Raw genomic sequence first — 26,406 nt, 5'->3', positions numbered from 1 at the left:
AGGGACCGCGGTAGCCGAGTGGTTAGCATGAGAGACTCTCACGCCGCGGTCGTGGGTTCGATTCCCACCGTCGCCTCTGGCCCTTTTTTCCCGATAACCCCCAATTTGAACACACAAGAATTCGTACTATGGCTAATATGCAAGATCATAAGGCCAATAAAAAATAAATAAAAATCGGGTAAGCGTGTTCCCTGGTTAATTTTCACACTGTTTATCCCGTGATGTAATTGCTAACGAGATGTGCGATTGATCTCATTTCGATAGTGGTTCATGCGGTTGTGATACAAAGACCAAAACAACAATTAAATTTTGTTTTCTATTTTATTGAAAAATTGTATGGTTGCAGTGCGGGGGGCTCCTTTTCGCACAGTTGGAACTGTGGAAAGCAGCCGCGATGGACGAGACTGCAGTCGACGTAAGCGGACTTCTTCACGAAACCACTACCACAAGATCAGGATCGTCTTCGGGAGAGCCATCAGACGGTAAGTTATTTTTAACAGTTTTTGTTCCCATAAAACTCATTTTAAATTTTCATTTAATTATTATTATCGAGTTTATTATTTATTTAATTGTAATAACTATGGATTGTTTTGGGTAACGTACGTTTAATTAGAACCGATTACAACTTCCCCGTAGTCGCCGAGCTTTCCCCTTTTGCGGTGGGATTTGAAAACTGCGTTTTCCCAGGTGAAAACCGCTTTTCACGCCTTTTCCTTATTCAGAATTAATTGGGTGAGAGCGGCCGTCCGAGAAAGAACGTCTATAAATTGCGTCACAGGCAGCCTTGCAAACGCACACAGTCGCAGAGATACGCACGGCTAGAAAGCTCCTACGGGCTTCGGACCGGTCGGGTTGAATCACAATTAGCCAGACGTTCGGACACCTCTTCGGCAAAATTTTAAAAAGGAAAAGGCTTTCTAAAACCAGTCACTCGAGTGGATTTTTCGATGGGAATAAATAAAGATAAGATTCCCCCCCCCCTTTTAAAAATACGACGTACTTTCTCTCCCGTCCTCGCCCAGCTATCTCCGTTCTCAAAATCTATCGGAATTTTTATGGCAGAAGTGTTTTTATTTATGAACGATCGAAATCAACATAATTTAAAAGAATTCTCTAGAGAAAAAGCATTATGGCGCTTAGAATGAAAAAGCAGAAAATTGAAAATTGAAACACATAAAATGAATTTTTTATGGACGGTTTTTAATTTTTGTCTTAAAAAAAATCACTTATATCCTAGCAAATAGCAACATTTATTAAAATTAAGTTCACTTGGCCACATATCACCCTAATTTGCAAGCGGTTTTATTTTCTACACATAGGCACTATTTAATTTTGAATATCGCACTCTGACCACATGAAATCAATGACTTCAGGCTTTAAATAATAAAATAATACAGCTAGTATCAGCGGTATTTCGGTTTTATTTACTTTATTTTTATCTATTTGTTAATTTCTTGATGGGTAACTACGGCTAAATATTTACAGTGGTAGAAGGTTAAGAAAATTAAATCAATATTCCTTCTGCTTCCTTCGGTCAGAGGACTGTGACTCGGAACAACCCAGAAGACAGCGAACTCCTAATAAGCAGCGAGAACAGACGGACCCAGTTTGTACTTTTTTCCATACATTGCTACGGTATTATTATTAAGATTGAAATTTGAAAAAAAAACTCAGTATTTTTTCTATCGCTTGAACGCTGAAGACACAGCGAAATACCGAATAACAAAGCGAGGAAAGTCTAATCAGATTTTTTCTAAATTTTTCTATGTTCGGCTGCAAAAGACTTGCGGTGGTGAAGAAGTCAAGCAAATTGAATAATATTTAAACTACATATTAATTTTGGTGGACTGCAAGATAGACCTGACGCTGAAGTGAGCGAGCGTCTTCAAAAATAGCGAGAATAGGCGGACCAGGATTTATGTACTTTTTCTGAATTTCTTCCGCTTATTGCTACGGAAAAACATACATAAGATTATTTAGTTAGAAAGCGATAATGCCGAGACAAAAATGAATAATTTTGAGTTAAATATGAATAGTTTGAAGTGAAAATGTATTAGTTTGAAATTAAAAAGGGATCATGGATAAATTGATGTGAAAATGTGTTAATTTGAAACTAAAAAGGGATCATGGATAATTTGAAGTGAAAATGGTTAATTTGAAATTAAAAAGGGATCATAGATAATGTGAAGTGAAAATGAGTTAATTTGAATCATTTTAAGATAAAAATGGATCATTTGACGTGAAAAGATGTTAATTTAAATTAGAAGGTGTTAATTTGAAATTAAAAAGGGATCATGGATAATTTGAAGTGAAAATGGTTAATTTGAAATTAAAAAGGGATCATAGATAATGTGAAGTGAAAATGAGTTAATTTGAAATTAAAAAGGGATTATGTGAAGATATAAAAAAATATCATTTTAAGATAAAAATGGATCATTTGACGTGAAAAGATGTTAATTTAAATTAGAAGGTGTTAATTTGAAATTAAAAAGGGATCATGGATAATTTGAAGTGAAAATATGTTAATTTGTAGTTAAAAAGGGATTATGTGAAGATATAAAAAAATATCATTTTAAGATAAAAATGGATAATTTGACGTGAAAAGATGTTAATTTAAATTAAAAGGTGTTAATTTGAAATTAAAAAGGCATCATGGATAATTTGAAGTGAAAATGTGTTAATTTGAAGTTAAAAAGGGATTATGTAAAGATATAAAAAAATATCATTTTAAGATAAAAATGGATAATTTGAAGTGAAAATATGTTAATTTGAAGTTAGAAGGTGTTCAAATGCAATATCTCGTCTGCTTGATTCACTGAGGTTTCTATTTAGACGCACTTGAACTTCAAACTTCCAGTCTTAATCAGGCTTGATTACCGTTCTGCCGTGAAAAATCTTGACGTTTTTAAAATTAAAACTGTACTTGAATGCAGTCTGAATTTTAAAAAAATCGTCCGAGTTGTTATATTTTTAATAATTTATATGCAACCTTGATGCATATTTTAATACAAAGAGTTCGCGTAATTAAGATTATAATGATTTTATGGCATAAATGGTATAATTTGACTGTCTATTTAATTTTAAAATTAATCTAGACTGAAGAAAGCATAACTAATGTATAATCTACGTTGGATTAATCGTCTTTAATCAAACAAAACGGGGAAAAAGTTTGAAAGCGTAATTACATGGGTCATGAAATGTATGCTTAAAACTGGTTTGTGTCTTAGCAATCAAGTTCCGGCTCCGGGCCAAGTTTGTTATTGTTTTTAACACCCGGTCCTCATAAAGAAACAAAGAAAGAAGTCGATATATAATAAATTAACATCACAAAAGAGCCATTTAAATTAATTCCGCGCAATCCGCTAGTCCGTCGTCCTTCCACTCCCATCCCAGGCCATTTAAAAATCCTCTGACGGCCCCCCATTTTAAAAACTGCTGTCCTTAATTCTGAACATGATTGGACCGCTCACTTATTAACTTTCTACTTACTTGGAACCCGCCCGACAAAAACTACTTGAGAACTGGGTCCCCACCAAACCAGTTTTCACCGCTTCTTCTTTCGTCTTTTTTTTCTGTCTTTCTTTTTCGAAACGGCTTCTTTTCAAAATGGCTAATGAGCCACCTCGGGCGCCGTTTTGTGATTGACCCGCTAATTGTCACTATTAAGCCACTTAGTGTCAGAGTTGCTTGCCTCCTTGGTTTCTTTCACTTTTTTATTTTCTTATAAGAAAATAAATGATATCTTTTCTTTTTTTATTCTCGTGCTTGTCTGGTGACACAGTAAAAATAATTGGCATCCATGCAAGGATTGCAATTTTCTCGACCTTCTAACAACCGTAAGTCTTAATTCGCCTTAGCAATTCAAGGAGTAATTTCCTGGTCCGTATTTTCTCGCTTTATTCAACGATTCAGCCGGCCCGCAGGCACACTTGTAACCAAAAAACCTAAAAATAAATATATAAAATAAAACTGATTGCATTAAGTGAAATTTATTTTTGTTTTATAATTGGAATCTTTGGAATCCGAGTTAGGTTATTGAGATTTTTGGGCAAACACTTGGGCAACGTGTAAAGAATTTCATTCTTGAATGTCAAACTACTAACAATAAAAATGTGTTCATATTTTATTATCATCGAAAAATTGGGATATTTAGTTTGCCAGTCTTACATTTTCTAAAGTTGACTTTTTTCGTGCTTTTTCTCAACTTTCTTACAATCCTAGGTACTAATTTACCCAGCGATTGGACAAAAAGGAAAGCTAAAAAACTCGGTCCGCCAGTTCTCGTTGCGTTAGACGTTTATCAGCTTTTACCGTTTAGTCTGCCTCAATCGCACCTCTGATCAAAACCATCAAAATAAAATATTGGTCGATTTTTTCCATTTATCCTTTTTTGCTTTAGAAATTAAGGCAAAATTCAGAAAAAATAAATTCTATTTCGCCGATCTCGCTGCATTTGAAGACATTCGCTCTTTTCAGCATTGAATCTGCTTGCCTCAATCAAAGTCATCAGCGGAAATATTGATGCATATTCTAAATATTCTTGTGTAATCTGTGACCGTGGCAATTTAGGGATTCAGATAAAAAGTACATAAATCGTGGTCCGATCGTTCTCGCTAATACACGGCATCGCAGGTCGTCGGTGGCCGCAACGGTTTGGGCGTTGACACGGCGCTTATCACTGTAAGGTAAAGGTCCCGGGTTCGAATCCAGCGGCCCTGCATTCAAACCCGACATACTTACAAATGGGCTTTTTTTCAAAAACACCGGCACCCCAAGGGTTAATATAACCTCTGCTGTTGCGAACCCTCGTAAAAGGAAAAAAAAGTTATGTACATATATCGATGTCTCTAATCCAACTTGACGCACAGACAGGGATATTTATGTAATTATTTATCCAATAGTAAATAAGAAAAACGTATAAGTTTTTGTAAGTTAATTTTTTTCGTAAATAAAAAATAAATATATCGATACATTTCAACGAATATATCGATATATTTCAAACATCTACAGACAAATATATCGATAAAAATATACTCGATATATGTAGAAATATATCCTATTTAATATTAATTTAATAGATTAAATATTTCCTACCTAAAAACTGCTGTTGCGAACCCTCGTAAAAAAAATATATATATATAATATATAAAGCCTTAGCCGAATGTTGTGGGTTCGAATCCCGCTCGTGAAACTTTTTTATCTTAAAAACCTTAATTAATTGAATGATATTAATTGGTCAAGCGGATCACGAAAAATAGTGTATATATATAAAAAAATTTTGTTGAGTCCATATGCACTAATCAAAGGACAGGAATATTGATTGGTTTTCTAAATATTCTTGTGTAATCTTTTATCGTAGAATATTTTTCCGTAGCAATAAGCGGAAGAAATTCAGAAAAAGTACATAAATCCTGGTCCGCTTGTTCTCGCTGTAATTTAAGACATTTAAGACATTCTCTTCAGAGTCAAGTCGGTCTTGGAGTTCACCAAAATTAGTATCATAAATATTGATTCATTTGTCTGACCTTTTCAACACCTAAGCCTCTTTGAACAGCAATGTACAGAAACATTTAGAATAATTATCTAAATTCTGGTCCGTCTTTCAAATATTGATTTAATTTTTTCAATTCTTAATCTTAATAATAATACAATGTGTTTGGAGTCAGAAGAGATATAGCTAACCTAAGATAGAAGGTTTGGATGTTAGGGCGTGAAATGACCTTAGACGTTAAAACGCCCTTAAAAATTAATAATAATAATACAATTACCTTAGCATGGATAAGTTTAAAAAAAGGACAAACAACTTGGTCCGCTTGATCTCGTTGTATTATCAGACGCTCATCAGCATGATTGGTGTCTTCAGCATTGAGTCTGCCTCACAGTCACTCGGACCGAAATCATCGTAAAAAATATTGTTTGATTTTCTAAATATTCGTACATAATTTTTTTATCAAAGTAATATGGAGACATTTTCAAAAGTAAAATGAAATAAGCCCGTTCTTTTTAATGCAACTTCGTTATATCTTATTTTTGTAGAATTTTTAAAACTCCAACCTACGCCAGAACAGCTGAAGCAAAATATATTTTATTTTATTTGTTGGTAAAAATTTATTCTACAAGTTTCTCTTTAGTCAAGAAAGTATTAAAGAGGCTCACTTCAAAAGGATGTTTAATTTTTACAATTTTTACTTCCTTTTAGAAGAAACTTAGTAAGTACTAAAATTTTTGCGCAAAAAATAACGTATTTTTTGTCCTTAAAAATTAACGGAACCGTTTGTTTTCATAAATTTAACCTGTTCTGTATAAAGATGAGATCGACCTGCTGTTGAACAACTTGGAAAAAAGGATCGGTGAGGTCACAACGGAACGACAATTCTTTAAGTTTTTGCCGAGCTTTCGACGATTATACCCTCATCATCAGGGCATATTTATTTTAGGAAAATATCGCAGTTAGAACATATTATACCATTTAAAAAAACAATTTTTTTTACTTCAACTCGATGAGTGTTGAAATCTTTTTATAAATGTAGTTTCTTGTTCTCAAGATATATGTCAATTCTCTTCGAGTTAAAGTAAGAAAAATAATCGTTTTTTTAATTTTCTTTTTAATTGATATAATTAAAATAAATAGGCCCTGATGATGACGATATAATCATCGAAATCTCGGCAAAAACGTAAAGAATTGTCGTTCCGTTGTGACCTCACCGAAGATCCTTTTTTCCAAGCTGGTCCGTATATTCTCGCTTTTTTTCATAGCTGAAATGGATAGCCTTTCCTTTTTAAAAAGATAGTTCTTACACACAGTACGTTGTTTTGCAATGATCCGGATTTCGAGCCCTTAGCTCATCATCAGGTTGAAGGAGTCCATCCCTAAGTTTTGGATAGCCCTTTGTTTGTTAACACAGATTTTTTCAGATAAGATTTTTAATTATTTTCATAACATGAAATATATGGTATATTACTTTTTCATATATTACCTTTTTTCAAATAAATTTATTCCTTTTTACCCCTTTAATTGTGTGAGATCTTTTTTTCTAGAAGTAGGAGTATTCACGAGCTTTGGGTTAACCCTGTTAGCTCTGTTTAAACCTATTTTCGGGCCAATTTCAAACCTGAAAACATTATTAAATTTACATTAAAACTTAATTGACTATATAAAAACCTCATGCTTATTCAACTTTTTTTAACCAACTTTTTAACCAACAACTCTATGTTGCTGAACTATTCTTCTTTTGAGCATTTATGACTCACCATCGAACCGGCAGTGCTCAAGGATCGTTGCGTAACGTCCACCTACGTAGACTGGGGCTTCCCCGAACAGAAGAAAGTTGTTACCTATTATCTCCTGACGTTCATTTCTTCAGATTTCAATTATATAAGGTTCACTTTCCATCTAGGAAAAGGGAACAGCCACCAATAAGCGACGAGGCGTTAAGCCCAACCGTTACGCTAAAACCAACGCTGAATATATTACTATCATCGGATCCGATTCAGCAGAATTCGCTATTTGTTTTCACTCTGCCAACACAGCTTGTTAGTAGTGGGTGTCGTTCTTGGGTGGACGCTTTCTTTCTTCAGCCCCCTTCTTTACTTTTACCAAAATCTGTATATCAAAATTAACCGAATATAAACTATTATACAGTACAGTATGGAGGATTAAAAAACTGATTTTACTGCGAAAAGAAAATACAAAATCCAAAAAGAATGTTAATCATGAAATTCTTTAATAAAAACATACATTTAAACAATTAAAGATACAAAACTATGCTTATTCTTCAGGTTAAAAAATAAAATAATAATTACGTTAGGGCGGAAAGGGAGATGTTACCATAGGTTTTTGTTTAATCGACTATGCCGAGGCGTGTTTTGCAAGGAAGCATCCTTAGTCCTATTCTTTTCATTATACACTGCATTCATTCCTCTGTCTTGCCAACCTTTTTGCCAATCCGATTGGCTTTGAAAGAGGCCTTCATAAATCCCCAGGACCATCTCTCCTGTTTGGAAGATTGGTTCAAGAATTAGAGTTGAATTGAAATACTTTTATTTTAAGAAAGAAAACTACAAAGCAGTTACTTTTGGAGGAAAATAATGTATAACGCCATGCCATCTTCTAGAGTTATAACACAATAATTTTAATAATCTAGCTTTAAGGGGAGAAAAATGGTTTTACCCTGGGATTAAATGAAAGAATCGGGTGTGTAATCTACATTAAAAGAGTGAAAATGGTTAAAGAAATCGTAAAACAATTTTATATCCTTGCAAAACTTCGAAAAACAAAAAAAGTTATGTGTAACCTGCGTTAAAAACATTTTTCGAGGGACAAAATAATAATTAAAATACGGCAGAAAGAAAGAAAAATGTATTTTACTTTTGGAATTCTTACAAAATAACATAATGTATGTCAAACGTTTTAAAAGGACAAACTAATGATTAAAATACGACAGAAAGCGGAAAAAAAGTACTTTTCTTTTAGAATTCTTACAAAATAGCATTATGTGTATGTCAAACGTTTTAAAGAGATAAAATAATAATTAAAATACGGCAGAAAGAAAGAAAAAGGTCTTTTACTTTTAGAATTCTTACAAAAATACCATAATATACGAAAAAAGTTTTAAAGGGACAAAATAATAATTAAAATATGACAGAAAGCGGAAAAAAGTACTTTTCTTGAAGAATTCTTTCAAAATAGAATATATGTCAAACGTTTTAAACGGACAAAATAATAATTAAAATACGGCAGAAAGAAAGAAAAAGGTATTTTATTTTCAGAATTCTTACAAAATACCATAATATACGAAAAAAGTTTTAAAGGGACAAATTAATAATTAAAATATGACAGAAAGCGGGAAAAAAGTACTTTTCTTTTAGAATTTTTACAAAATACCATAATATACGAAGAAAGTTTTAAAGGGACAAAATAATAATTAAAATACGGCAGAAAGAAAGAAAAAGGTCTTTTACTTTTAGAATTCTTACAAAAATACCATAATATACGAAAAAAAGTTTTAAAGGGACAAATGAATAATTAAAATATGACAGAAAACGGAAAAAAGTACATTTCTTGAAGAATTCTTTCAAAATAGCATATATGGCAATACATATATGTTAAAAACAGTTTTGAAGTGAGAAAACAAAAATTCATTAAAAACGGAGAAATTGTTTAAAAAAAAAAAAGGTGTTTCACCCTAGGAAAATCCCCCCCCCAAAAAAAAACCCACTTATTCATCAAAATAATTATTATAAGTAAGCCAAAAACAAATATTGGTAGGCTAAATAAGAAATTTGGCTGTAATCTTTACTTAGAGTTAAACTGAGAAATAATTTACCAGTAAGTTGCAAATTCCCTTTGTTTATTTGTATTTATTTAGAAATCATGAGATGCGGTCGACTAACGTTTCGATCTTTACTGAGATCATCTTCAGGGCTCAAAGGGTTTGTCTTCTGTGTGATTGTGCCATTCTTGCGTGAGTGCACTCTCGACACGACACGCAAGAATGGCACAATTACACAGAAGACAAACACTTTGAGCCCTGAAGATGATCTCAATAAAGATCGAACGTTGGCACGATAAAGAAAATGTTTTTCTGAAACCTACATCACACCAGACCGCATCTCACGATTTCTAAATAAATATCGATTAACGGTCACTAATCACCACACATTTATTTATACTGTTGACTTCATTATTTTTATACAAACAGTTAAATCTCTGCTGGATTGTTTGTTATAAAATATATCGTAAAAATTCACGCGTTATTTTTTAAATATTTATGCTAAGAGAATGGTAAACGGGTTAACCAAATGTTTGTTGGTTTCAAATAAAGGAAGAACAAATTGATTTAGGCTTTTATGAAAGTTAAAGTAAAATTAAAAACCTAAACGATTATAAGAATTCACTCTTACTCCTAGATATTTCCGGATTTCACTTCATGACTCACCCCGTTCTCACTGACTTCAAGTCATTGAACCAAAAAAGAAAAAAATGCCTAAATTATTTTCAAAATGAGTTATTAAAATTGTTCGGTAGACTTTTAAGTAATTTGGTGAATTTAAATCCTCATTGTGATGGTATCGAGGGCAGGCAGGCCAAAATGACCAAAAAACTATTTGTTTTTATGCTGAAAAAAATCACAATTTTAATTGAATTGAAAGTTTATTGTTGAATTATAACTTATAAATAATACACATCTGTTGCATTTTCATATAAAAATATCTGAACGCATTATTGTGACGGCGCCGGTGTTTTTGGAAAACAGCCCATTTGTAAGTATGTCGGGTTCGAATGCAGGGCCGCTGGATTCGAACTCGGGACCTTTACCTTACAGCGATGAGCGCCGTGTCAACGCCTAAACCGTTGCGGCCACTGACGCCTCCTTATATCTCTCTTATTATCTATTCCATCATTTGATCCGACTATTATCGTGTTCAGATCGTATCAGCTTCGGGAACACATCAGTGAATCATCACGTCTTCGTTATTAACGATTAAGACGCGTGATTGTTTCTTGCACGCATGTCGTACTTATTTTAAATTACAAGAACCGTTGAGGGCGTGACTTGTACAGCGAATCCCACAAAAACGCAGACACGTTACATGAACCCTCCATGGTCCGTTTGGACTTGCTGGTTCTCTTCTTCAGAATCCTAGTGTTTGTAGATTTTAAAGTCATCTCATTCAGTCGTTTGATTCTATGAGCGTAACGATAATTGCGGACATAACTGTCACCTTCCATTCTGTCCTTCCCTATGACCATCGTGCTTCAGTCTCTGATGATGGAGTCTAGGTATGATCCTACGATTCAAGGGCATGGGATTTTAACAAGGTTTAACACAGCTTGTTTTGCGTGACGGTTAACAGGAGTGCATTAGTTGGGTTAGGTTTAGATTAGGTTAGGTTCGCGTTTAGGGACGGTTTAGGTTACATGATCATTCAAATGTACGAGTCCGAAGCGTTTGTAACTGAATTGAGCAAGTTCGGTGAGGAATGGGACCTCTATGGTCGTTCTTGCCATTGCTGCTCCTTTATCAGCTATATCTGTAAATTCATTGCCAGTTATGACTAGGCACAGAAATTCTAATCAAAGGACTATTCTAGGCCCTAGTTTTGAATCTTAAGATGTAATCGGCGCATTTGAGATCAGTTTGAGAATTGTACTTAAACCTTTTGCCGAGGTACAGTCTGAAGTATGGTTAGCAACAAAAATAGCAAAAATAGGAATGTAGTTGATGAATATTGTTGGGGAAAAATGTATATTTTATATGTACATTAGGTTCGTTAACTTTTATTCACTACTCGTGCTGTTTGGAATATTTTTTGAAATTTATCACATTGTTCACAGATGAAGACGAAGACGAAATGGGAGATTCTTCCCAGGCCTCGCCCAAGAGCAGTTCCAGCCGCAGCGGCGGTGGGTCCCACATCCACCTCTGGCAGTTTCTCAAGGAGCTACTCGGGTCTCCGGCGACTTACGGCAACTGCATCCGGTGGGTCGACAGACAGAATGGCGTCTTCAAAATCGAGGATTCCGTGAGGGTGGCCAGGCTCTGGGGCAAGAGGAAGAACAGGCCGGCCATGAACTACGACAAACTGTCCCGTTCTATACGGCAATACTACAAAAAGGGCATCATGAAGAAGACGGAGCGGTCTCAACGCCTCGTCTACCAGTTCTGCCACCCTTATTCCCTTTAGACTTCTCTACCGATTGTTCATTCAATCGTACGAGAAGTCTTTATGTAAATAATTTCCTCTTTCCCGTCCGGGTCGCTTTCAGTTATAATTTTTTGTATAACCGATGAGCCGATCAACTCGGGAAATCAAGTGTATGCCATTTTCGGCAAGTTTTGTAAATAATTTTTGAATTTTTTTTTAATATTATCTCAAATTTTTGGAAGGTAATTTCCAATATGTTCTTTTTGTGTTTATGTGATCCATAAAAGTGGAGCTCACGATTTATTTTTGTTTGCTGGCGGAGTAAACGGCCTGGGCGTTCTGACGGGGCCGCGTTATGTCTGCGCGTTTCCCCGTCTCGTGGCAAGAGCGTCCGCCTCATAGGTATTGAAACGTCAGTGACTTGGTTCCCATATATCTATGATATATTTATTATTGTAAGTTCTATGAACAAACCCTAACAATGTTGTAAATAAGATTAACAATATTTTTAAAAACATACAAATAATCTACCTAGGAAAAGGAGAAAAGTAGAATAGACTAAACTGAATTTTTTTAAAATATACATTCCAATGTTTTTACTTTTTCTAGAACAAAAATAAAAATTCTAAAGGTGCTGGTTGTCGGGTTATTTTTCAACGGTGAGTTACACCTTCATGATATTAAATATCATTTAATGTTTAATTAGTCATGTAACAGTAGTTGTAATTGATATTCAATGACGGTGTTAATTTAGAAAACAGCCATAAAATATGGCAAAAAAAATTTTAATTGAAACTTATTGTTACCAATTTTCAAATTTATTATTATTATTTGTATATAAATATTTTGTTTAATGATCTTTCAATAAAAGTATATTTTTAAACAAACACCTGAATTAATTTATATCTAGTAACTAGAATAAAGCCATGACTTATTTTTTTGCTCACATATATTTTTCTATATTTTATAAAGGAAAAATACTTTTTTAATGTGATTGTTTTGTTACTCATTTTATTCAAAGTTTATTGTGTATCTTTTATTAAAAAATAAAAATAAAAACGTACATACGAAACAATAACATCTATCTTTATTCACCCAAACTAGGTTGACAACAAAGTTTGTGTTCATAAATAATTATTAAATATTGCATGCATACTTGACAATTTTTTTATATGATTGTGTATAATGAATAAACTTTTATAAAGAAAAATCGTTCTTTTGGGACATTTTTGGAAAGAAGGAATAACCTCAGATGCGAAATAGTAAAAATTGCGTTATGCATAATGTGTGGTGTTATATTTATAAATCCCAGGCCCTGAAGATGATCTCAATAAAGATCGAAACGTTGGCACGATAAATAAAATGTTTCTCTAAAACCTACGTCACACCAGACCGCATCTCACGATCTCCAATAATCATTATGCATAATGCATTTTTTTGTTCTTTCGTTGCTGATAGCTCACGGCACAGCTGGATAAAGGGATAGTTCCAAAAATTGTATAGGGATTTGAGCAGCCACCCCATGAAAAAAATTTATTATGGAATGACACTGAAAATGTTTGACCAATTTTTGGCCTACTGTATATCAGAATACGAGCTGGAAAATTTCCACAAGCCAGAAAGAACGAATTCTTATTCTAAACAATTCCGTTGCAAGGTGTGCCCTCACAGGGGGTTAATTTTTCAACCAGTTCCAAAATGGACTTCGTGTTATCTGCGTTTTATGCTCTAGCGTTCAAGAAGAAATAATTGAAGAAAAAAGCTTTTAACTAAATAGGAAGGATTGAATAGGAAAGATGAAAAATCAACCATCCAATGATGAATTTTTAAATTTAATAATTTAGTGAGATATCAATTAATTTTAATTAGTTACAACATTATCATGTCAAACTAGCCCTGGATCACTGGGTCCGTCTATACACGCGAAGAATAAAAAAATTCTCCAGGGTAATCCATCCCAACAATGTATATTTTCAGTGCTATAAAAATCCTTACTTAAGGGCTTTAAAGGGTCCTTAAAATTGATCGGGTTAGATTTATCAACTAAATTTTTTTTTGCCTCCCTTATAGGAAGCGTCTATTAAGTAGCAAAAAGAAAAAGAAGAACAAAAGTTGACCCGATTGAAAAAAAAAGAACAACGAACAAAATCTGAAAAGCAGTTACTGAAGAAAAAGCCAAAGAAACTAAAAAGTTGGGCAAATAAGAAAAAGTCGACCAAGAAGGCAACATATGTCCAAGTTGTAAATAAGATTCCCGGATAAAATTAGATGGCAATCTTGATGACTGCAGCCTTGGTCTCAATACATAGCAGTGATGATGTCGAGCCTATGGATGCACAAGTGATTGTGAAAACAGAGCGAAAAGGAAGAATAGGACCAAAATAGAAATGAAACTAGTGACATAAGAAAGGTAGCAATTAACTAATCAACACAAAATGTGAAACACAAATTCGTGAGGTTTTTCAAGATCATTCAAATTTGGACGTGATGGGGAATCAAACATAGGTGAACAGAAATAATTTATGATGAATCTGTGATGGACGAGGGAAAAAAGATAGACAAGAAGCAGAGATAGATGGAGTATGAAAAGAAAGGAGCATGAATGATGAAGGGAGTTCGTAAGTGGAGGACAATTCCCTAAGCATCAAAAACAAAAAAGAGAAAACTATGTTTATGAACTTGATGATTATATAGCTACTGTTTTCCTCTCAAGGCCAAGCAATCGCATGAGAGATGTTTTTGTGATCATTACAAAAACAGAAGAAGATTGCCACTTTGTAACATTTTGAAGAAATCCATGGCTAATGGATTTAATAAGTTAAATGAAATATATCTTCACTAAAGCTCTCTGTGGCCATTTCATTTGTGGCCGAGAATCAAATGATTACACGACATTTGAAAAATGGCAAAAAGGAGGGAAAATTCGAAAGGTGAGGCTGAGATGGGAAGTGTCCGAATGGATCGAAGTCACGATAACTCAAGTGTTAGCGGCGTATCAAGCCGAAGGTCGTGGGTTCGAATCCCGCTCGTAACACTGGCTTTTTTATCTCGACCAATACCTTACAAAAAGATTAATTAATAAAATTCTTTATATAATTCAAAATAACAGTGACTGGATATTTACTAGAGATGTTCTAAAAATACTGAGATAAAGATTGTGAAAAAGTAATCAAACTTTTTATATCTTCACAAAAACAATGAAAAATAAATAAACTCCAGATTTACTTTAACACTTAATCCTGTTCTTTATTCGATTGTTTAAATATTTCTTACTGCGATTTTCACACTTCTGTGTAGGTTGAAAAAAAAACGGTGATTGTTCACCTTTTAAATTTTATTTCATACCTTTAGACATTTAGGAGCAATAAAGTTTTCAAGTTTTATGTTCCAAGCTTGAGAACGGTTGTTTACGAGCATCGGTCGAATCAAGTCTAAGCACCGGCACAGCTGGAACGCGCTGAAAAACTCGGCTAATCTGCAAATGCAGTCGAAACAGTAAAAACGATCGCTTTTATAAAAGCTTCAAGGTCTGTAAAAATTATTCAAGTATTTCAGTTGTAAAAAATTAAATATTCATGAAAGTTTTACAATTAGAAAAGAAACATAACTTACGATTTAACGTTTAAAGTACATTCAATCTACATACGTTGTAAAAATCACAGCAAGCTTTGTGGGTTCATTTTTCCCTTTTATGTTCCTCTTTTTCTTCAGAAGACAACGGAAGCCTGGTAGGTGTTTGATTGATGAACTTAATCCCAGGATCTTTTCTCCCATTTTTTGAATCAACAGGACCCACCCTTCACAAAGATGTCCGTGTATAACGTTCGTAACGTTAAATTTTAAATTAATTTTTGATTTGATGGAAAAGGAAAAACGTCCTAAGCCGAATTTCGATACTGGACGTTGTGAAATGATCCCCGCTGGCTGTAAAGCCAGGGTAACAACCAGTTCTAACGATTAAGTGATTAGACTTAAGCAATTTTATGCAGATTTAAACTATCCAGGTCAATATGAGTTATTCTCTAGTCCCCTTGTCCAATTTTTATTACAATTTTGATTAATTATCACATATATAAAGCCCAGGAATTTTATAAACGATACTTTCCTGGGCCAACGATGTACATTCCGACTTAGACTATTTCAAAGTGTTTCGAAAAAAGATTCCCCACGATCCATATATAAGATACTGAAAAATAGGGGCTATTAAGTTTAATGTAAATATACATTTAATGAAGCAATATCTATGTGTTTAGAAAAGTTAGTTATGTTTAGCGAGTCCCCGTCCATAATTGAGTTTTTATCGCCAAAGTTGTTGGAAATCGCTTGAAGAAATTGAATTTTATCCTATTTTGATGGCTATGGACGCCGGATAACAGAGTACTAATAGCTCCCCATGGCCACTTCATAAGTAGCTGAGAATCCAATACTGATTTCACGACATTTGAAAAATGGCAAAAAGGAGGGAAAATCGAACGGTTGTAGGTTGAGATAGACTTCAAAATCCAACGTATATAAATAAACATAAAACAGCAAAATCTCACTGGCACTCTCGACACGACACGCAAGAATGGCACAATTACACAGAAGACAAATATTTTGTGTGAGTAGAAATACTTCGATTGAATAAAAAAATATATTTTGCATTGCATAAATTCACTTTTCCACATCCTAAATGTATTTGTTAAATGTAAACAATGTTTGTAAATCACAGGCCCTGAAGATGATCTCAATAAAGATCGAAACGTTGGCACGATAAAGAAAATGTTTTTCTAAAACCTACATCACACCAGACCGCATCTCACGATTTCTGAATAATTATCGATTAACGGTCACTAATCACCACACGTTTCTCAAGTTATTTTTTTTTTTTTTGTCTCGGGGTTTTACTATAACATCTAACTGTTAAGCGGTTAATATTTATATTCTGTTACAAAAATTCTTTTTATTAAAATAAATTGTATATAAAAGTATTAGTTTGAATAATCTATAATGAAAAAAGGATTTATTATTAAAATTCCGGTTTCAGCTTTGTCATACCCATTGTCGTAAATTTATTTATTAGAGTTACTTAATTCCGAACTTCTCACTGAGCATATTGTTGAAATGTTTAGAATTCTGAAAGTTCTTTTCCTGAAGCATACAATCAAAATAAGAATCTCTCAGTATATTTTATACTAACATGAACAAAAGAAGTCACAGACATATTTACAAAAAAATACAAAATTTGAGCTGTAAATAAAGCATTCATTGACTTTACTAGGCAATAGACCTTGAACACTTTTTTACGATGTTTCACATTTTTTTATACCCTGTCATAATTTTTACAACAGTTATTCATTAATACATTTATTTTGTAAATTTACACTTGTGAGCTTTTTCTGATCAGTAATTTTTTGAGGTAAGGTTGACATAAGATTTCTCAAGATTTTTTTTGTCTAGGGTTTTACTATAAAATCTAACTGTTAAGCGCTTAATATTTATATTTTGTTACAAAAATCCTTTTTTTTTTTTTAAATAAGTTGTATATAAAAGTATTAGTTTGAATAATCTATAACCAAAGATAGAGGATTTATTATTAAAATTCGGAAAAAAAGCATTGTAAATTTATTTATTAGACTTACTTAATTCCGAGGTATAAACTTCTCACTCTGCATACAGTTGAAATGTTTAGAAATCTTAAGTTCCTTTCTTGAAGCATACAACCAAAATAAAAAGAGGTTGTGAGAAGTTTATTTTATCTCAATTCGTTCCCTCTGTACATTTTATATCAACATAATCTTGCCCACATATAGAACACTAATTTTTATTAAGCTTTATTAGCACAACATATAATAACTATTATGTCATTTGGCATTTTGTAATTATATATAGAATTGTTATATTATTTTAAAAACTTGTCAATATGTAAACCTAATGTTTTACGAAGGCGTAAATCTCGGTTTTCCATTATTACAAAGGTCTGGAATAAAGACAATCGGAATGTTTAGAAAGCTGAAAGTTCTCTTGAAACATACCCAATTCAAATCAGGGCTGGGCATATTGTGCGAGTGCCAAGTCGTGCTTTCTATGTAAAAAGACCTCTTGCCTGGGGAGTTAAAGTCCCAAAAGTGCGACTCTTTGACCTACTGATCAATATTTCAGGAAACCAACTGGAAATTTTTAAATTTAAACAAAATGCTTTTTTTAGTGTTTTTTTCCCCCTTGGCCTATGATGTATTTTTCTCGGTTAATACACGTGACCCATATTTTGTCAATGTGAGAACGGAATCTTCTATCACTCTTCTCACCACGTGAAGCAAGAAAAAACCTCAGTCAACACTTCCTTCCTCGTTTCTTTTTTATTAATTGAACAATATAAAATCCTTTATGGCCGTATTTCTATTTCACCGTATTTCACGACTGGCAGAAAAGATTGTAAATCAAAAAGAAACATGTCTCAAGACGTTTCTTTGCCCTTTGCGTCCTTCGACGGTAGCCTGGATCCTAGTACATATTTTGTTCTTCGAAGGCCTCCCACGTTTTACTTTCACTTCCTAGGCGTTTGTAAACAATTCTCGATTCAAGGAGAGACAATTTGTTATGCTTGAACATAAGAACATTATATATAACTACTTTAGAAAATTAAAATCACAATTAGAGTGACACATTTCACTACAATCGACAATGAAATCATTATTTAAAAATGAACTACTGTCAACAATTTCTGTAGCCGGGAAAAACCCGAAAATGATAGTTAAAAAGTGCAATGTTTGTTCTAAAACGGTTTCTTCCAGCCATTTTTAATATGGAAAAAGATAATTAGAAAAAGATCACCAGAATTTAATTATGATTTTTCATTACCGAAATTGTTGTAGTATCAGAAGGTTTAAAAAGTTTAAAATTTAATTTATTCTACAATAAAAAAATAATTTCTCAACATAGCTTAGAAGTACTCTAACCCACTAGCGATTCAGGCTGTGAATTGGTACCACAAATCTACCACCAAGATCCTATTTATAATTAATTCCACTATATTTAGTGGTCTATTGACCAAATTACTTCTTTCAATTACTTAATCTTTTTATGTAAGGTTTTGGTTGAAATGAAAAAGCTAGTGTCTCGAGCGGGATTCGAACCCACGACCTTCGGCTAAATACGCCGCTGCTCTTGAGCTATCGTGACTTCGATCCACTTGGACTCCAACTCCCCATCTCAACCTACTTTACTACTACTTTTTATAATTAATTCTAATTATTTCCATAGTTACTGCTGACAAGATCAACACTATTCATTTTCATTAGAGTTCGTAGTCCGATTGGCCGAATAACGTTTTTCAATTAATTAATCTTTATATAAGGTATTGTATTATCCATATCAAATTGATTTAATAAGCAAAATCGAGGATATCTTCAGTAAAGCTCTCCGTGGTCATTTCTTTTGTCCCCGAGAATCGAATAGATTGGTTGAGATAAAAAAGTCAGTGTCACGTGCGGGATTCGAACCCACGATCTTCAGCTAAATACACCGCTGCTCTACCACTTGAGCTATCGCGACTTCCATCCACTTTTTACCTCAACCAATACCTTATATAAAAGATTAATTAATTGAAAAAGGTTATTTGGTCAATTGGACACGAAATCAAATGGATTTAATAAGCAAAATGGAGTATATCTTCAGTAAAGCTCTCCGTGGTCATTTCTTTTGTCCCCGAGAATCGAATAGATTACACGACTTTTGAAAAATGGCAAAAAGGAGAGAAAAATCGAAAGGTTGGGATGAGATGGAAAGTTAATGTCCTAGTGGAGCGAATTCAGGATAGCTCAAGTGGTAGAGCAGGGGCGTATTTAGCCGAGCGTCGTGGGTTCGAATCCCGCTCGTGACGCTGACTTTTTTGTCTCAACATATACCTTATATAAAGATTATTTGAAAATATTATTCGTTTTGTTTTAAGGATGATTGATGGGTGGAAATATTAAGTTAATAATTTTATTATCTACTAATAGCATACCCTACACTAGCATCATCTGGGGTCTGTTAACCAGGGTGCGATTATACCATTTCATAATAAAAAAGCACCTAACAAGGAGATGTACCATCGTAATTTCTACGGTTTCTAGTAGTTGATGATCTATCACAGAGCTTAACAAATAAGAAAAACGTAGTTTATTTAGATGACGTGGTCCACAAAGAGAAAATTTTATGACGCCCTGACGATTCAGAGTCTATCCTAAAACTATCCTAAATATTGTAGTAAGGTGGTATAAGAAAATGGGTTTAAATATAATCTCTAGGAAAACATCTCACTTACTTTTTATGAGAAGAAGAAAGCTAAACTTAAAATCATCCTCTCTACAAGATAAAGCCATAACCTTCTCTAAAGAAACTAACCCTTGACCAAAAAGTGGAGAAGTTATATAAAAAGTAATGTAATTCTTGTCATAAAGAGAACAGGGGTCATACTCATTGCAATACTTCTTTTATACTCAATTAGAAAACCATGGGTTGTGCCGGGATTCAAACCCAGATACGAGTCGGACGCCCAATTGGCTACCCCTGTCCCCGTGTATATAGGTAATATGCTAAATAAGGCGAGGCGCTACTAATCATTGGCCAGAGATTATGCAGCAAAAAGGTGTGGAGCTCTCGTAGGGTGACCAGAAACGCTGAAAAACGAGACACAAAACAAACTGCAAGGTCTTAAAAGTCTAGTGTGTCTTATAGGTTATAGCACACTGGACTTAGCATCATCTTATTGCGTCTTTTTATTGAGTCGTTCTAGATTCAAGATCGCGATGATTAAGATTAAAAAACTAAATACGCAATGACATCCTTTATTACATAGTGTTTACAAAATGTTATACAAAAATGATCATGAGCGCAATTAACATTAATTTTGGAATGGATGTTGCAACATCGGTACCTTGGGGTGTAGACGAGCTTCTTAATACTCAACCAAACAGGACAAAAGACTGTGCTACCCTGAATGACTGAAGTGACTACCCTTTCTTAAGGATGGTCTTTTTTTTCCTTTTACACACTTCCTATGAGGAGCGCTTAACGTCGGTGTTTCCACCAGACCGCTATAATCTTAAACCCACGGTCCAAACTCCCGAGCCCAACCCCGCGACCATGTCCCATACCACTAACACCACTCCGACCCCGACTACCAACCCTCACTATCCCTTTATTAATCTTTACCTAGTAATTATGGAAAATAAATACAAGTATACGGTTTTTTGTCTTTGAGTGTATATTTTCACCATCTCTCTTTCACAACGTCTCATTTATTTTTGTCAACAACAAAATTACATAATATTGGATTGTGTCTTGAGTGAATTCCATCGTTTCTTCACTTTCACCGTGTTTTCTTTCCTAAGATGCCCATCGATTGTGTGGATCTCTAAAAAGGTCCTGGATCCAGGATGTCCTGGGACCCAGTAAAATGTAACCTTGTTTTGCACAACTACCTAATCTGTTTAGTTTGTAATCAGCCAACCATCCTTATATATATATATTATGCAGGATGGGCGACCAAGACCCGAGGGGTTAAATGCCTGGGTAGACTCGTACCCCATCCCTAAAAGGTCCGGGACTTGGTCGGCTCACGTGTCCTGCATAACCTCTTGGACCTGTTCACAAACCCCAAAATTTTGGACCATTTTATCTTGGGGAGTGATTTGGTAATGTCATCTCCTTCAAAAGTTTCAAATCTATGCCAACCATCCTTAAGTTAATAATGTTTGTAATGGTCTGATCTCTGGTAATGGTTATCCGACATTATAAGTATGTCCTTGGTTTTGTACCCTCTACTCAAATTGAATTGAGTAAATCTCTCACCTGTGTGGATTTCGGTTTGGAAAATACTGGTGTACTTTCCCATGGATTCTGAGTATTTCGTTTTGAGGCCAAACACTCCAGCCCCTGCACCTTCTTGCCTCGTAGATTTATCAGACCTAGATTAAGAAACTAATCTCTTTTAAATTATCCTAAGTAATTTATATGTTTATTAAGTTAATATAATATTAATTAAACTCATTTGTAAAATTGTTTAGTGAATAAATAGTATATGCTGACTTCATCTATTTCTACACTATGCCATTAGGCAGTTTTTCATTAACATCCAAAAAATAAAATATCGTTTAAAAACGTCATGACAAGAACACTTTTTTGCCGATTCCAATTGTTCAATTAACACCCGACAATAATGATGTGCAGAGTGGGTCTGCAGAATATTTTGAAATTTCATAGAAATGGTCTCTATCTGTTGTCTGGTATTTCTTCAGAGACATCAAATGGAGGAGGAACAAGTCATCAGTCATCGTTGAAACTAGGCCCATGTAAGCTAGGAGGAGTATCGCATCCTTGGTCACTGACATTGAATTGAATACGTCCACACTCTCTAAGAGTTCCTAGAATATTACAGTTTATTTAGGGTTTTTTTCTGTATCTTGATGTTATGCTAATGACGTACTTTATCAGTTTCAACTTCCATCCTGCTGATGGATTTGCTTATGTCATTGTCATATTTGAATGAAATATGATTGCATACGGACTCCAAAGAGAGAAGAATTAGAAAAGACATTACATAAATGCACGTCAAATATGTCAATTTTCTAAAACGAAAGCTGTCAGTGAGATGCCTGCTGTCACAATGGCCTAAATCCAGCCTGCAAATTACAAAAAATAATTTATTTACAATATGCTTGTTTATGATTTAACGTTATATAATAATAATAATAGATCTTACCAGTCAAACAAAGAGATTAGTGTTATTGTCATTAAAACATACAACAAGTCATGTATTTGATTTGACATTGTACTGTAAATGACATAGTATTCATAAAACTTTTCATATTCACTTTTTGTCATGTATGACATAACCTGAAGTACAATAAAAATTTAAAAAAGAAGACATAAAATGAAAAATTATCGAATACGAACAAGCAATAATTCAACAAGGCACACTCCTCCAAGAAATCCAATCATCACTCTGCCGATGTACGTACAAATTTTCTGAAGCATTATCGACAGATCAAGAAGTGAGTTGACATTAATTCTAAATGTATAAAAGCAAAATGTTTATTTTTGAACAATTAATGTTTACATTTATTTGATACTTACGACCAAGGGTCTTCCAAATAGCAAGTTCTCGTTTTGTATTCGGAATTCATCAGTAGTTCTTTCGGTGCCTTCATGAACCTCCCGTGATGCTCGATGAAAACGTTGTCGTTCACACAGTAAGGAAAGCTGTTCTTGTTAAGCCGTTTTCTCTTCTTTCTGTGGCAACATGCATTTGTATCGCCTCCGCCACAAGTATAACCGCCAGTGTCTTTTCCACCACTTGTACCATGTGCGGAAGATGGACTGCATGTCTCTCCACGAAAGCAAATCCCACATTGACCACAGGTATTGGGCAGTTCTCTTAGATTGCCAGAGAAAACCGCATTCGGATAAGGGGGCATCAAATTATCTGTAAATGGACGTTTGTAAATTCATATCAGAAAATTAAAGATCCATCAATGCCAGATAGACTAATGAAAAAGAACTTGAAAGGAAACCACAAAAATCAAAACAAATAGTTCACCATTAATGATTAAATAATGACCTCATTTATCCACAATTTACTATAATTTGGTCATATGCCAATAATTTTCATATGCCTATCCTCTGTGTTTTGGTCTGTCTTCTTCAGGGCTGAGTCTCCATGTTCAAAATGTTTTTGACAGACAAAACCAGCGACACTAGACAAGATGATCGGTAATGACCAGATTACAGTTTCATCACCCCCAAAGACCAATGGACGAATCTCACAAATTTTTGTAATTTGATCATTACCAATGATTTTGATATGCCTATCCTCTCTGGTTTGGTCTGTCATCTTCAGTGCTAGGTCCCCATGATAAAAATGTGTCTGACAGACAAAACCAGCAACAATAGGCGGATGATCGGTAACAACCAGATTACATTTTCATCACCCCAAAGACCAATGGAGTAACCCCACAATTTATTGGGTATATTTATGAATCTGAGATCATCAATTATTTTGAACATTTTAATTTTGAATAAATAAAAACAATAAAGTTACTCCAGTCTTTTTGTACCTGTGCCACGATCAACGTATTGAACGTATTTTAACGGTCTTTCAAGACTCTTGGGAGCGATGACGCAGATTTCCTCTTGTGTGTTCTTGTAGAACGTTTTCGTCTGCAATGTCATACATTTGCTCCCAGGGAGATAATAAATATTTCGCATCATGATTGGAAATGGTGTTTTCTAAAACTTTTCTATTTCTAAAATTCAACAAAAAAACTAACAATTACAGTATCTAAGTTAGCTTTTGTAAATAAATAATAAAAAAACATATGCTTCATATATTCTATGACAATACCACATCAGGAACAGCTGAGTAAGAAAGAATGGGTGGACAAAGAAATAATGCAATAAAGTAAATGAAAAAAACTTCAGTTTTTCATTATTTTATTGCTTAATAACCATAAATATGCAACATCATTTTCTCATGTTTGTTGAACAATGATGAAAAACCAAATCTTTTAAAACATTTTCCAGCAACATTTGCCCACAAGTTACTTAGTGAATGTAAAAATACAGTTAAAATAATAAAAACGTCAATGGGAAGGTATTAAATCATCAGTAAAGAATTGCAACTTTTACCAGATACTATATATAATTATTATCCATGAAATCATGAACTTCCTCAATGTACACCAAAAATCAAATTCAACTGGAGGCGTTCGTCCAGCAGAATGTTCAGCCAAAAGCCCAAAACAACCAAGGCCAAATTAAATTGTAAGAAGAAAAAAAAGTAGAAAGGAAAAATAAATTAATATGGATCTTTCCAAATAATAAACTAATTTAGTTGGGAAAAAAAATTCCAAATATAAAACAATGCCACTTACAAATCAAAGCAAAGAATCCGTTTGTATTTGAGTTTTGATTAATAAAAAAAAATCTTCAAAAGTTGATCGAGGTCCAAAATGTTTATTCTGAGATTGTGAGATGCAGTTTGGTGTGATGTAGGTTTTAGAAAAACATTTTCTTTATCGCGCCAATGTTTCAATCTTTGTTGAGACCATCTTCAGGGGTCAAAGTGTTTGTTTTCCGTGTCCAAGTGTCATTTTTGTCTGTTGTGTTGAGAGTGCCCACGCGTTCCAAAATGTCCTTTTCCATGCTTGGTCATGATTAGAAGTGAGTCTTCCAACTGATTATCCCAAGTGCTAATGGGTACAAGCATGAATGGAATAGTAAAAAATTCCAAGCGAACAAAGAAGTGGCATTGTTTATTTTCACAGAATCAGGATGGATATGACTATCTACCATTCACATCCATCGTCTCTTCATTAGGTAAAGACTGATCCCTCAATTATTCGTGTTAACAATTCTGCACCATCAGGGCAAAACTGGTTACTGATTTAATAAGCTCAACCAAGCACATGCATGCACACACAAGCACATACATGTGCAGAGCTGAATCTATCTCTCACAGCCCGTTGGCAATTCAAACTTTTGTGTAGTTAACAATAGATTACCAACAGGCCTCGAGAAGCACCCAGCCCAGGGTGTTGTCAGACCTCTGTCTTATCCATCCGGCCAACAAGGTTGGGCTTTAGTGCTATCAACACCTAGGTCAATGCAGCCCCCATTTTATAGTTCAGACCTTTGATTCAATTTCAAATATAGTTTTCCTAAAAACTTAGTGGAAAATGTACTTATCTCATATCATCCAAATTTGACTTATCCAGCTTTGCTATTCTAAAAATACATTAGGTTAGGATTATAAATATCGCTGGTGTTTGCAAATTTGAAACATTAACAGTAACAACTGCAATTTCATTAAATGTGCTGCAGTTTAATTATCATTAGCTTAGTCTATTGGTGGTTTTGCTCGTAAGATGACCCAATTAATTTTATATCTAAAATCAGTTATAGATATCTTAACCTATCTGTCATTATGTATCTTTTTGTTCATGAAGGACACTATGGCAGACTCTCTATTACTAGTTATTACTCTATGTGCATATTTCATTCAGGAAATATAAAAAGTAGTCATTTGCAATATCTGGCTTTGTCACTATGCCAAGAGAGGAAACAACATCTGAAAATTGTGCGTTATGTAACCAGGTGCTGGAAAGTCACAGGCCAGGTACATAAAAGGGCTGAAAACGCTGCCCTGGTGGACACTGATGATATCAACCTGGATGTTTTTTTATTGCATAAGAACATCTCAATATAAACCTTTTATTTAAAAAAATATATATATGTATATATTGTAACAGTTTTATATATGGTGTTCAGCTTGAGTCAATATTTATTTGATCATATGGATAATCATACTTCTTTAATTCCATCAGATGGATTAAAAACAGATCGTCACTTTTAATACACACTACACAAATCCAGCTGATAATGTTTAAAATATTTTCACTAAGCTCCCAGCATGCCAAACGTTATGTAATCAGGTGCTGCAAAATCACAGGCCAGGTACATAAAAGGGCTGAAAACGTTGCTCTGGTGGATACTGATGATATCAACCTGGATTTTTTTTGCATAAGAACATCTCAATATAATCCTTTTATTAAAAAAATATATATATATTGTAACAGTTTTATATATGGTTTTCAGCTTGAGTAATATTTGATCATATGGATAATCATATTTCTTCATTTCCGTCAAATGGATTAAAAACAGATTGTCACTTTTAATGCACACTACACAAATCCAAAAACTAAGATCCCATGCTTGCCAAACGTTATGTAATCA

General features: G+C 33.9%; 2 protein-coding genes across 2 annotated transcripts in view; one reads left to right on the top strand and one right to left on the bottom strand.

Annotated features, from left to right (window-relative positions):
- Positions 1-12,694, top strand: part of LOC106661662 (DNA-binding protein D-ETS-4-like) — a 55,656-nt gene extending 42,962 nt beyond the window's left edge. Inside the window, exons 4-5 of the mRNA XM_024225438.1 lie at positions 347-482; positions 11,339-12,694. Coding sequence (XP_024081206.1) covers positions 347-482; positions 11,339-11,688 — 486 coding nt within the window. The 3' untranslated portion in view covers positions 11,689-12,694. The remainder of the gene's footprint in view (positions 1-346; positions 483-11,338) is intronic.
- An 8,999-nt stretch (positions 12,695-21,693) lies between these two features.
- On the bottom strand, positions 21,694-23,991 carry LOC106662039. Its single transcript, XM_014385844.2, has 6 exons — positions 23,730-23,991; positions 22,750-23,098; positions 22,570-22,684; positions 22,376-22,509; positions 22,100-22,295; positions 21,694-22,037 (listed from the first exon to the last, which is right to left on the bottom strand). Exons 1-6 carry the CDS (start codon positions 23,881-23,883, stop codon positions 21,813-21,815), a joined length of 1,173 nt encoding a protein of 390 aa, XP_014241330.1. The 5' UTR covers positions 23,884-23,991; the 3' UTR covers positions 21,694-21,812.
- Between the last annotated feature and the right edge of the window lie 2,415 nt (positions 23,992-26,406).

This window comes from Cimex lectularius, unplaced genomic scaffold (genome assembly GCF_000648675.2).
Source record: "Cimex lectularius strain Harlan isolate CLEC.00 unplaced genomic scaffold, Clec_2.1 scaffold29, whole genome shotgun sequence".
NCBI classification, from domain to species: domain Eukaryota; kingdom Metazoa; phylum Arthropoda; class Insecta; order Hemiptera; family Cimicidae; genus Cimex; species Cimex lectularius.
Note: the sequence above shows the minus strand (reverse complement) of the source record. Positions and strands in the feature narration are given on the sequence as shown.